The sequence below is a fragment of the Rhipicephalus microplus genome, chromosome 5 (assembly GCF_043290135.1).
Source record: "Rhipicephalus microplus isolate Deutch F79 chromosome 5, USDA_Rmic, whole genome shotgun sequence".
Taxonomy (NCBI): Eukaryota; Metazoa; Arthropoda; class Arachnida; order Ixodida; family Ixodidae; genus Rhipicephalus; species Rhipicephalus microplus.
In genome coordinates this window covers 63,504,081-63,517,591 of record NC_134704.1, presented here as the reverse complement: position 1 = coordinate 63,517,591, position 13,511 = coordinate 63,504,081, and the positions used below count along the sequence as shown (strand labels likewise).

Here is a 13,511-nt window from a genome sequence, read left to right as displayed (position 1 = left end):
GGAAAGAGATTATGTATACTCTATTCGAAATGTATGCAATTTTATAACTGCACTGCAAATTGGTTGTTTTTTCGTTGTGTGGATCTCTTCTCAACCCCAGGGGATAAGTCTGTGCATTGTCAAAACAATTCTCCAACGTGGAAACTTGGCAGACACTTGAGCTTCGCCTTTAAGAGTAGGACGCAATAGCGTAGAGCACCCCGTTCACATCGCCTTCTTATTCACTGGTCTTTCTTCGCCTTTCGTTAGACACCTTAAAGGGGCCCTGCAACACTTTTTGAGCATGGTCAGAAAACGCTGCCGATCGGTAGTAGAGGCTCTCAACATGCAAGCCAAATATTATAGTGCAGCACGTGGCCTGGAATTCACAATAAATTATCAAAGTCAGCTAAAAATTGCTTTCTTCTTTGCCCCTGCCATCCCTCCCTGCTTACCTTCTAGCGCTTTTGTCGTGATGAGAGAAAAATGCGACAAATATTTGTAATTCCACTCACACTGGACGGATTCTTAAAATGTTTGCAGCGTTGCATTTGTAAGGCAATAAGTTCTTCCAGTGAATTCATTCCATGATTACTTGAAAAAGTGTTGCAGGGCCTCTTTAAAAGCACCTATGTGCATGCAGTCTCAATAACAGACCCATCTCCGAAATAAAGAAGCACCAAGGCTCAATATTATTAAAGAAAAAATGTTTTATTACAATAACATGATTCATATAGAATATTTATATAAATGTTCTTGCGTGTGTGGGAGAAAAACCATTGCCAGCAGCAGCAGCAGTTGATGACCTTGTCAAAACTGCAACGAGAAAAGGCACTTTTCAAGTCGACAATACTAGCTACAAGTGTGCTCACAGGCATACAATGGGCACTCAGTACTTCCACCTAGCATCTCAGGCTTCCTTCGGTCTCGATAAGCAGTGCCAAATCACCGAATGTACATTGCAGCGAGTGGATGTAGTGCAATAACTTATCGGTTCTCTCACAATTAATGGTGTTCAGCTAAACAAATGCAGTAGAACCTTGCTAGCTGATAGAAATTTCGGCCTGATACATGGTGTGTTTCAAGTCAGATGGGACTTGTCCACACCGGCCAGCATTGCAACATCAGCAGATTTATTCCAACGACACTCCCAGCACCACCAGACAAATTGTGCCCAGTGCATGCTAGCACTGCTATTTCAATAAAAGCACTGTGTCGAATCACCCTACAGTGCTAACAATGTTGAAGTCCACTTTAGGGTTTGCCTCGACATTCGGGAGATGCCCAAAGTGTGAGCGAGTAAGGGTGACTAAAAAAGAAAACTAGCATACGTCTTTGTTTATTACTTACCAGGCAGCTACGCATCATTGCCAGTAATATTTTTGGATGTCAGTGGTCATACTCGTAACTACAAGGCACGCGCACACGTGACCACCAATACGAGCACAGCTGCTGTACCAATGATTACATATGTTGCACTTTTGACACGTAAGTCTAGTCTGAAACTGGTGATGTTGCCGTGCGTGCGCAAGGAAACAAGTGCACAGTGCAGAATGACGTGCGATTGGAATGCGCAATGCGAACTCACCCGCTTAAGAAATTCCTCTGCGCAGATGCGTGCCCTTGCGTTGAGCGCCAGCTTCATTTCGCTGATCTCCTTGTCAATTTCCTCCATGAAGTGGATCACAAAGTCGACGAGCTTGTGTTTGTACATTTGCTCCGTGTGAAAGTTTGTGATGAGGAATGAGATGTCGTAGCCCTGCCAACAGCGAAGTGTATGTCATGTAAGTGGTGGTAGTGACCATACTGAGACTAAACTCTTGAAATAAATGGAAAGGGGGTGGGTTGTAGCAGGGCGTCTTTCTGCCACATAACAGCAACCTTTTTCCATTTTGTGAATCTTCTTTGCATTATCGTAGTGCAGCCAGTAATGTTTGGTCACGTATGATGCGCACGCTATCAACGTTACGTGGAATTCTTTACTGAAAAGAATGTAGCGACCCCACATTTTTCAAAAAGGGGAAAATGCAAGCAAGCTCGATTATTCGTTGCGTGGCAGAAAAGTGCCCCAAATACACCTCCTTTGCCTAACGACTGTTACAGAAAAAAAAATTGTGACAACGCCAGTCTATGATAAGCAAGCCACTGAATGGAAGTTCACTTTTACCACTGCGACATCCTGGCTGAGCTACCTGTAGTTGTACCCACGAGCAGTCGACAGAACGTCGAGTGCACTAAAAGGGTCAATGCAATGGCTCAGTGTTCACGGCGATCGAGTGCTGGCCTAAAAGGTGCGAGCTCGATCCCGACCGCGGTGGTTTAATTTGGATGAAGGGGAAATGTTGAGGGGTGCACCGTGCGATGTCAGCGCATGTTGAACAACTCCAGCTGATAAAAGTTTTCCAAAGCCCTCCAGTATGGCATCTCTCTAGTCTATAAACCAATCAACGCAGCATACAAAAAAGCTCCCGAAGTAAGGCTTTATAGCCAACACTAAGAGAAAGAAACTATGTTTCTATTATTAGAAAATTAGTCTTTCACAGTTCTAAAACCACCACGGTTGCTGTGAGAAGAAGCTTGGCAAGCGGAATAACTCCCCAAAAAGAAATGTGGGTGGCAATACCACCCTGAAATTCCTTCGCCAACGCTATGAGACAGCATAGATTTTGAGGCTGTCTGCGAGGTCCCACGTAGTTCTTAATCAGTAAAATGAAAGAACATTGATCTCTGAGGAGCCTATAGCCTTAACAAAAAATGTTTCTGAAAATTCCACTGAGCCCATGTGGCCAAAATACAACACACTCTGAAATTCGTGACGGCATGCACAGATGGTTCGGTGCAAAACTTGAAAATAGAACTTCGATCTTGATTTTCTTATCTATTAATAAACTTATGGTGAAACTAACAACCAGAGTTCAACTTCATCAATCTAAAGCAATTAATTATTTCACTGTAGTGTTTCTTTATACCGAATGCATTTGAGCCATCCACGTTGACAAGACGCCCTCACCTCAACGGGCTTGCGCCGCAGCACGATGAAGTTCTCGGCACGCATCATCATGAACCGCATGAACTTGTGGCAGAGGATGTGCTCGATGTCGTCGGCCTGCTTGATAGCAATGCTGATGCGAAGCGAGTTGATGGAGCCCTCAATTAGGACCTTCTCCTTCTCGTTGCGGCTTATCACTACGGGGGTCAGCAAGAGTTCCTTGCTGCTCCTGCGTGTTTGACAAACAACGTTGAGAGACTCAACAGCCATCACCGACCCTTCTAAGACACAACAGGCCTACACCTGGCCCTTCTGTTAAACATAATCAAATGAATGAACAGACATTAAGGCTAGGAAAAACATCGGGGGCCATTGTCTCGTTGCCTCTTACTGTAGTATAGTCATAATGACGTACATTGAAATCAATTGAAGGGGCTCAGCTTCACTTTTACAAATAATCATCGAATGGCTCTATTAAAAATGCTTATAGTCTCACGCAAAGACGGCCACAAACATTTTTCAATTCCGTCATGTACAAGCAGAGTTACAGATTTGCGACACACTACAATTGCATGCTTTCTCCTCTCGTCCTGATGAGCACGCTAGAGGCTATGCAGGAAGGGATGGCACAGAGGAAAGTTGCGTTACGTACGCGTCGTTACCTTGTGCACTTTTTTTTTCTTTTTCACCGGACTTACTTTCAGTGTGACCGAGTTAACACGCGCCGACATTTCAATGAGGCGGCTGTAACCATGCAGCTCGCAATGCTTGAATCGGCCAATGGCCATGAATTTGAACATTGCAAAATCATTTTGGTTTATCGTATCATCTGGCAAAGACGGCATATCACCATATGTCACCAGTCTTCGGAAGCCCCTCTTTTGCCAAAGGTGTTTGAACAGTGGTAAATGGCACCAAGGTACCTATGACGGGCGTTTCTGAACTGCAGTGTTATTTGTGCAGTGCAGTAACGCCTACCTTCTGCACTAATTATCTAAAATATATCTTATATCATGTTTCTTATCATAACAGTTATATTGTTCATATAATATATGTTATAAGAATGAAATGGATTCCATAATTTTTTTTATTGTTTTGAGACAAGCAGAAGTGGTCAAGCTAATAAAGCAATTTCATGCATTGATGTAATTTGACTAGATCACTTGGTAGGGAAAAAGACTACATACAAGGCCTTCTAACTGACCTTCACAAGAAACTGTCAATCGGTAATTATTCTGCAGTTCAACCAAGGTATGGATAAATTGTATCGCAAGAATGTCTTTGCGAACGGAAAAAGAAGCGAACACCCCAAACCGCCTTTCACAGCTCTGGTACTGTGCCACAAGAAAGAAACAGCCAAGCCAGCCAGCAAATGGTGATGACCAACAACCAATTTAAAGGAGTACTGACACGAATTGGAAATATTTTTGGATTGTTGCTCTTAATAAAAACACTATTATTGGGAACACCTAAGCAGAATTATGTGGTGCCTGGAAATGCATCTAATATGTTTTGAATATAACTACCTTAAAAAAGTTTATTGTTATCAGTTTCAATATTGAGGGTACGAATTTACAGTGACGTGCCACTGCACCGTGATATGACTTGAGACAGAAAGTCGCGATGTACTAGTAAGAGATCTGTCACCTGCTCATGGTGCACATAAACAACGAAAAAGGAATTGTCGTCCAGCGACCCCGACAGTGATTTCTGCGATTAAGGTTGCATGCAAAATGCAGTTTGTGAACTCAGTGGCAATGTGCTGTCATGCAAAGATGATGTCCATTGTGGTGGGACTGGCTTGCAGATGCTCGGCAATGAAAATTTTAAGGCCAAAGTAAAATATTTCGTACAAGTTGTCTAACTCCGGCAAGTGGGGTGCGTTAAAACTGCACACCAGGGAAATGAGAAATGTCACTTTTGCAATGCCTAAAAAAACGTGTCGCTACTCCTTCAACTTCTCATACAGAGGTTCGTTGCTTCTTCTGGGTGGCTCAGCCGTTCGTTCTTTTCCTAGCACCATTGTACCAGTTCGAGAATTCCAGGCCACAGCACCCAGCCGCAAACATTAGCAAGCTTTACCTGACTTCGACTTCAGGCTTGTTGTGCCTCTCCACTACTTGGGAGGAAAAGTTCTCTAGACACATGGCCGCATTCAGGGTGTGCCTCACGGCTGTGAGGTACGGCCGCAGAGTTGCCGACTGGAATGCAGAAAGAGAAACGAACAAAAACTGAGATGTATACCTACATTGACCGACCACCGCATTCTTCACATAGAAGTCTGCACATAGAAGTGTAGCATGAAGTGCAAGATAACCGACTCACTCAAAAGCAGATGCACACACATGGCTTCTCATTGGGGGTGGGATGTTCACCACAGCCCTCCCAACTCCGATGGTACGAGTGCACCTTAGAATGAGTATGTTCAAAACAACACTTGTGTGCTTCCTTGTAGGCGAATCACTTCTACGCATGTCTCTAGGTTTTGTAATAAGATGGACTACGTGATTAACTACGAGCGCACTTGAATTACTACCGTGCTCTAAGGATAAATAATGATGGCCGGTCTTGTGATGACGCAAACTCATTTTCGAACCCTTTTTGTATGAAACTATTAGTTCCACTGCTTTTACATAAGCAAGCTGATCTCGGGTATGCAAGCTTAGTAAAGTACTGATACGTTACAATAGAAGGACCCAGTTTTAAACTTTTAACTGAATACTGCGCCCGTGGCATCCCACTGCGCTTGTTAAGCGTATTCATACCAGCGCATCACAAAGTTGACAGGAACGTCGCTATCGTTTCCGGGTGCAGCGGTGTGTCCTCTAAAAAAAGTGTTTCGCATTTTAAGGAAACGACCCCACTAGGAGACGAGGAAATCGCTCACACTGCCACAAAATGTAACAGACCTCGCAGAGCATTCCCGGCCGAAATTCGGTAATCACTTGACCGTTCTAAACAGGCGAAGCTAAAGCGGAAACCAGCTACACTTAAGTACCGTACCAGTCGACTACCGTACACAGGTAGTCGAGCTATTGCGGAAGTATTTGCGGCAAGTTCAGCCCCGAGACATACAAGATCAACGGTAACACAACGCCGGACGCTGCGTTTGCAACACATTTGACTCAACGTACCGGGGCCGATTGCATATCCCGTTCAAAAGCGCCTTTGAAGGGTCTCCTCGAAACGACCGCTCTTCCCGATATGCCCGCTACATCTGTCTTTCAAAGTGCGCAGTCACTTCGACAACCAGTTTCAATCGACTTATTATTCACACATGAGCGATCAGCTAGCACTCCGAAAGCGAAGGAAGGCTTTTTACGGGTCGGTTGCCTCGGCGAGCCACCTTCACATCTAAACGAAGCTCTCAAACAAGGTGGTTGCAACGAACCCGTTAGTACTACGTACGATGCGCCGTATACACATGGCCCCTCTTGTACTACTGCAGATAGAGAGAGGAAATAAAAAAAAAATGTTAAGGTTATTTTTTCGGAAGTGACAACGCCTATCCATTTCTCATAGGGGCCATTGGATTGCGTATACAAGCGAGGGTATCGATAACTGCTTGCGAAGTGCCTTATGCGATCAAAGAACGCGAAAACTTGTCGACTGGGATTACGTCACTTGAGGTTTGAAATTCGGGCTCACCATGATTTCTTCTTTTACACAAGAGAATCGCTATCAATAACATCGGCCGGACATGACAAATGCAGCGGCCCACCCACGACCGGCGTAAAGGGGGCAAATGCTGCTCAGGCTTTGCCTTTGCACACACAAAAAAATAAGGCTGTTGTTTTGGTTATAGGGTGAAGCACTGTACAGTCAACTAAATGAGTTGTTTAAAATTGATATTCTACGTAAAAGTTATTAACAAAACGTGACTCTATAAGCAAATATCTAAATGCGCAATATTTTTGTCCGCAAAATTTGAAGGTACAATAAAAAATAATTTTTATTGTACTTTGTTTAACTGTACAATTTTAGTGAACAGCTTACTTAGAAATGCTTATAACCTACATAAATTTATGTCGAGTAAAATTTTCTTGCAAAAGTTGTATACTGCGCTTTATTCACAAAACAAACAACAATGACGTCACAATTTTTTACGCTGACGTCTACAATAGTGTTGCTGTTACGTTTAAGAAAGTCACGTGTCTTGCGAGTTCACGCGGGCACGTCGGCGCGAGCTGACCGCGAGAACGGTGACGTCATATCGGCCCCGGGTTCTTCTTCGAAAATGGCGGACGGTGGTGGTTCCGCTCCCGATTTGGAGACTCAGCGCACGGAGATCGCAAATTTATTCAAGAAAGCGCTGAAGAAAGACGACCTGTGGTAAGCACGCATTGATCCTGACCGCCGTCAAGTGCATTCCGTGGTCGATGGCACCACGGTAAATGCGCGTTAAAGTGCGCCGTCGCCTCGTTCCGCCTTTAAGTGCCGGTGAATGAGCGTCGCTGAGGGACACTGAAGGGCTACACGCCTCTCACTACACGCAAAAACGGTAACCCCCGTTCGAGATGTACCAGTTCCGTGTCTCTGTGAAAGGCCCGCTCGAGCTGTCTGCGCCAGTTTTCGGGGCACGAGGTTACCGCCCAAGGTCGCCACCAGCTGAAAAAGAGAAATGCTGTGGCTTCTACTTGGCACTTGCCAATTGTTACGCAGTGCTGACTTCGCACTGGTGCCGATCCAAGTCCCCCCGTCTGTGGAAAACCCAAGTCACGATGAAGAGACAAGGCGCGTGAATGGTGCAAATACGGAGCACAAGAGACTAGTCAAGACACCACGTACGCTGACGTTTGCGGGGTCTTGTCTTATTAAATTGAAGACCCAACAACTATCTTAGCTCTGTTATTCTGAAGCGAAAGTTATTTCGCGTTGCGTCACCTAGGTGTTGTCGTTCTTCTTAGAAGCGAAGTACCGTGACCGCCGATTTGTTTCTGGGACGTGCTGCATATGCAGTCGGCGAGGCAAGCTTGCGTGAACTCGCTGCCGATTAGATTTATTCAGCAGTTAATGCTGTTTCGCTTTAACAGTAGCGCGACGAACTGACCCGCGCCCGTATTCATTAACCACATTCTGAAGCGAAGAATACTTTAATCGGTCCTTGTTCCATGATTCGCAGTTGCAATCGCGTCACACGAACACAACGATCTTACCTCGTGTCCGTGCGTGAAAGCCTTCTATGTTGAATCGCTACTGGCTATTTCCTTGTTTTAAGTACCTGGCTTTCGCATATCGCGCTTGCCAATGCCTGACGCTGTCGAATCCACCTGTAACTACGCGAGCTAACCGCCTCTGCTCCATTTCGCAGGTACATGGTTGACAAGAAATGGTTCAACCAGTGGAAAAGGTACGTCGGCTACGACTCGTGGGACACGTCCAACGAAATCGGCGAGCAGACCACGCACCCGGGGCCGATTGACAATTCGCCGCTGCTTAGAGGTCAGTGCCACATCTCCCCGTTTTTTTGCGCGGCTGTTTGGTACGAGAGCTGCGCCGCGACAGCTGCACGGGTTCCATTAAACGTCGGCGTGGAATGCGCGCCGTGCGTGAGTCATTTTGCAACGACGGAGGAAGTTGCTCGGTTCGTGTCCCGGCGCTGATAATGGGGCGAGATTGTGCCATTCACGCGGAGTTGTGTAGCTAGCCACGCGTGGGCGCACGTCTTTCAGGTACGGGCGCTGCCTGATGCAGCGCGTGATGTTTCCTGTACGAGCATCGAGCTTTAGGGGCCCTGGTTTTCACTACAGGTCTAAGACAAAGCCAACAACGTTCATAACCGGTGCCAAATGATCTATCAAGGTCTAAATAAAATAAGCTGCACAAATGAAGAATTCAGCATTATTATTTTTCTGCAATTGCGAAAAACATTTCTGAAATATCAGGTCCAGTCCCATGCAAGAGAGCATGCGATTGCCGAGGAAATAGCTGGGTTGCTCCTGTTATGGACTTACTCGGGTTTCAGGGTATAGTGGAGCTACAAACAATTTATAACTACACCAAGGCCTGCACAAGATTTTATTTTTGGCACAGTATGCCGTGCATTGATTACATTGCTATAGCCAGACATTAGGCCTGGGGTTAAAGATGCAAGCGCACAAGGATTGACCATTAGATTGTATAGATAGATGCTTTTTCAGCATCAAGCATAGCAGAAATCATGTTGGTACAGAGGCACGGTAAATTAGATGTTGCTTGTTCAAAAAAAAGATGTTACTGGGAGATGACAAAAGACGAGTGTATTTACAGTATTTATACTCGAAATTCTCGGATCAACAGCAGCCAAGGTGGCGTAAACAGGAGACAACCCGTCCTTATCTTCTTCGACCTCTGGGTCAGTGGCGCATATGAATGTGAATGGCTCGGAAGCTGTGCAGTACGTCGTAGGCAGGCATTGTCAGTAGGGAATGACAAAAAATGGGTTAATGTCCACCTTTTCATTTGCTGATTACTTGTGTCAGTCATTGCCATTATTATATTTTACGGGAGGAAAGAGTCGACTAACTGGCCTGTTAACCTCGATTTCACCCTTGCCGATGCCCTCGACGCCTATTTGCCTGACATTGGCTGTCGGCATGACAGGGCCCACTGCTTGAAATGAATATTTGGTGATCTGCTTGAGGGGTCTGTCTGTAGCTCTTGTAAATGGGTGCAGTGTTTCCACCTACAGCAATGAGGTCAGTGGCAGGTGCACGGCAACTTTTCCTTGCATTTGCCGTGTTGCGCATTTTCATTACCATGCATTTAGCGAAGCTTCCTTGAGCTACGTATTTAGGCGGCGGCATTGTTTGTGAAAAACCTGGCCTGCAGAAATGCTGGTGCACACAAATAGGTCCTCAAAGGGGTCTCAAGCACTCGTGTGGACATACCTGGCTTCATAGGCAGCCGTTGGCATTTTTTGAGTTAGCGCTAATGTGCAGTACATGAGTCCATTAGCTTGCGGCTTGTCTTCTTTTGTAGTAGAATGTGTGGCTGTGAACTTTTGTTTACTTACGAAATTGCAAGTCATTACTACTAATAAATAATGCTGATGCTACTGGCATGACATAGCAGTTTTCTCATTTTGTATCTGAACCTGACTGAAGGACGCTTGTCGCAGGCACGTATAGATAGGCAGCTTAGAGCAGCAACGCGCTGTCGGTGTTCATTTTACAGGAAATTGATTGAATGTGACTCACACACGTACCTCTATCGACTGTGTAATGAGGGAGAATGTGGCATGCTATGCAGTGGCCAATTTTAGTTCTGTTGTTTTTCTTTTCAGACATTTGTATTAATGGGACCTAGACAGATAGGCTTCATTGCTAAGTACTTGTAGGGACAAGGAAAAAAAAAAACTGCTGTATGTTTGTACAACATGAGCGTGATATGGCTTTTAACTTCCTTTCATAATATATAATTGGCTTGGGGTTTTTGTGCGCGCCACAGTCTTTGTTGCCGTCATATTGACATTTAAGGAAAATGTGCTGTAAACTGCGCCAACTCGTCCAGCAACGAGTTCTTTTGGTGTGTCAGCATAGGAGATCGCAACTAAAAAGTGTTGTTCGTTTTTCTCAACTTCTCTAACGTGAAATGGGGTTCTTGTGCCTCTCGTATGCAGTTGCTTTGCATGAAAACTGAGCGTAGGCTTGTACGTGCTTTTCAGAAACTGAGGCTTTAAGTGAATTAACATTGCCTAGCCTGGGTGTACTTTATTTTGCCAACTTGCAAGCCACTTCATTTTCAGTCCAGAGATGAGTTGTCCAGCCTGTATGATGTACTTAAATGGCACCTGTAAGCATATTTGGGTGCATAATTTGGTTGCTTTAGTAGACTCTCTGAGTTCTTGAGAGTTTGCACACAGTTTCTTCTCTTGCTTTTAATTTGGTTTAGAAGGGTTGGAACATCTTGTGCTTAAAATTGCACTCTATTTTATGGTAAAGGAGGATCAGCGAGCCTTAGTACAAATATTACTCATCATGGTGTAATAGTAGCAGCTAATATGACTACGTTGCTTTCCGCAATCGTGTCGTGGCTTTGGATTGTAAAACATCTCAGCTTAACTTTCATTTTTAGTGTAGTTGTCGTGTATGTGTGCCTGCAGTATTGTAGGTACACTTGCAGTAGTATACTAAGCTTTGTAACTAATTTTGTGGCCAGATGCGATTGCAGGCATTTTGACCAGTCGTAACATTTCGGCAAAGCTGTGGTACAACTTGTTTATCCAAGAAACAGTGCATGTAAACATCACTTTCCATTGGTGAATAAAAGAAAAATCACAGCAGATCCCATGTATTATGGGAGTCAATTTTGTGCGAAGCAGTTAGGCGTGCAACTGCATGGGCTGTTTTTTTTTTTTTTTTTTTGGCTTTGTGCCAAGGCGTACGAGGTGAGTCGACATGCTAGCGTAAATTGAGTTGCGCACATATTGGTGGACTTGCCAGAATTATTAAGTCTTGCTGCCTGCTTGGTGAGCATACGCAGTTGTGAAGTCGCGTCCATCATAGCAACGTGCTGGGAACAGTGTCCATTATTCCTGGCTGTGAGCGAGTTTGTTACCTTTTGTTTTTTGGTATCTTGCTTTAGCAACTGAAAACTTCGTTGGAAACAATAGGTAGGAACCTCACTGCTTTGTTTGATTATTTGATTATGGCAGGTCTTCGTTCTTGTTTTTCCTCCATGAAAACGGGCAACTTCAGTCATATCTGGGTTTCAGCGAGGAAACGGGACCATATGCTGAGATTAGATAATGTTTTCCCTTCGGGCTTGTTTGTTGATAGAGCACCTCGTGCTTGAGTGAGCTAATAACTAGGTGCTTTTGCTTTGCCGGTGTTGTTTTATTTGAATGTCTGTACCTGCTCCGGTAGCTCAGTACCACTCTGCCAAGTCCTTAGGTCTAAAGTACGGTAAAGTTGATTTGGTCTTGCACTTGCTTGCCATTGATTATGAAGCGAAAAGCTGGTACATAGTGGTTTGCTACAATGCTCCACTCCTTTTGAATTTTCTTCTGTAGCTTTAGGTAGCTGGCACGTTGAAACCAAAACAAGCCAGCCTGCATCCTGCGATTGGCTAGCATGCCTCTCAAGTGTTGTTCTGGACACTCAAGTTTGTCCATGTTGGTATCACCAGGGGGGGGGGGACAAGAACAACAAGAGCGAAGGCAGGGAGGTTAACCAGGCGCATGCCCGGTTTGCTACCCTTTGCTGGGGGTATGGGAAGGGGGAGGGGGCATAAAAATGAGAGAGGAAAGAGAAGACCCAAACTTGAAAAGTTGTAAATAGGCTCTTGGGTGATTAGAGCTGGCAATGTGACTCGGAATAACAATTAACCTCGGGCCAGTTCGTGGAGACGTGTACGTGGGGAGTTCCCAAAAGTACTAGTACTGTGCTGGGTGAAGCTGCTGTAGTATCAATTCCTCCTGTGGACTAGCATCAGGCCGCTACGTAAGTACGCAACAAGTAAGTAACCACTGAATGCAAGTAAATTGCATTCTGTGGTTTTTCTTGGGAAGCATTTCTCCAAGTAAAGCGATTTTTTTTGCCATGAAATCGATTTTAAATTCTGGGAATTTTTGAGTGATGGCCACTTCGAACTAAGCATGTGCATATTTCAAATTTTGTTTTGGGGTGGTAACAGAAAGACCCATGATTGTAAAAAAGTGGCAACTTTGGAGCAAAAGTTTGGGTTGAGTTGAAGCTGTTCTTTCAAAGTACGGCCTACTTTCATTGAGCCATCTTCGTGCTTGTTTGTCAAAATATCCCTTTTCCTTATTCAAATTATCTATTACTTATTTGCTGAACGAAGTGTAAAGCTTTGCAAGATAACTCCTCAGACTCTTTGTCTATTGTCGTTTTTTAAAGGGCACAATTTTTTTTGTATTTTCATGAATCTGTGAAGTTTATGAACGTCCAGCATGAGACATGTCATAAACTAAAGTTTCCTGCTTTACTCAAACGAAAAAAAAAATTGTTTACACTTCTAGGTTTTTTTTTTTTTTTTTCATATCGTCTTTGTAAACTCCGTGCATTGTTGCAATACCTTCAGAGTCATTGCACTGGAGCAAAAAACAGTTTCTTGCTGACCACTGTTCATTACAATTGGCCGTCACAAACAAAAAAATAGGTCAGTTTTGCCGCAAAGGCGAAGCAATGAATGGGATAGCCAGAAATTGAAATGTCACACGAAAGACGAGCAGCTCGAAACATGCAGTGTGCATTTCAGCACAGAGAGAGGCTCGAAAAGAATGTACAAGTATATATGTATATATATACACACACACACTCACAGTATATACAGGACAAGTGCGAACTTACAACTGTCATTGTTTTCATGTCTTTAAATTCGAGAAGCACGCTGTAAGTGTCAACTATGCAGAATGAGACGCTCTTGGACATTTTTTTCTTTTAAACTGCAGCCCGTGGAGTAATAAAACCTCTGAGTGTCGTGTCGCATGGTGGCGCCACATTTTTTTTCTTTTAAACTGCAGCCCGTGGAGTAATAAAACCTCTGAGTGTCGTGTCGCGTGGTGGCGTCAGGCATAAGTTGTGCCAGGCATCTTTGTTTT

At 44.3% G+C, this 13,511-nt stretch overlaps 2 protein-coding genes across 6 annotated transcripts in view; one reads left to right on the top strand and one right to left on the bottom strand.

Moving 5' to 3' along the window:
* Positions 1 to 671: 671 nt before the first annotated feature.
* On the bottom strand, positions 672 to 6,756 carry Arpc4 (Actin-related protein 2/3 complex, subunit 4). Its single transcript, XM_037425380.2, has 5 exons — positions 6,617 to 6,756; positions 5,051 to 5,169; positions 2,990 to 3,197; positions 1,568 to 1,738; positions 672 to 795 (listed from the first exon to the last, which is right to left on the bottom strand). The coding sequence occupies exons 1-5, from the start codon at positions 6,617 to 6,619 to the stop codon at positions 790 to 792; spliced, it is 507 nt and encodes a 168-aa protein (XP_037281277.1). The 5' UTR covers positions 6,620 to 6,756; the 3' UTR covers positions 672 to 789.
* Positions 6,757 to 7,144: 388 nt separating this feature from the next.
* LOC119174469 (ubiquitin carboxyl-terminal hydrolase 15) overlaps positions 7,145 to 13,511 on the top strand; it is a 56,970-nt gene continuing 50,603 nt past the window's right edge. For all 5 annotated transcript variants that reach the window (XM_075895603.1, XM_075895602.1, XM_037425383.2 and 2 more), the window contains exons 1-2: positions 7,145 to 7,300; positions 8,280 to 8,410. In XM_075895603.1, the coding sequence (XP_075751718.1) occupies positions 7,206 to 7,300; positions 8,280 to 8,410 (226 nt within the window). In that variant the 5' untranslated portion in view covers positions 7,145 to 7,205. The remainder of the gene's footprint in view (positions 7,301 to 8,279; positions 8,411 to 13,511) is intronic.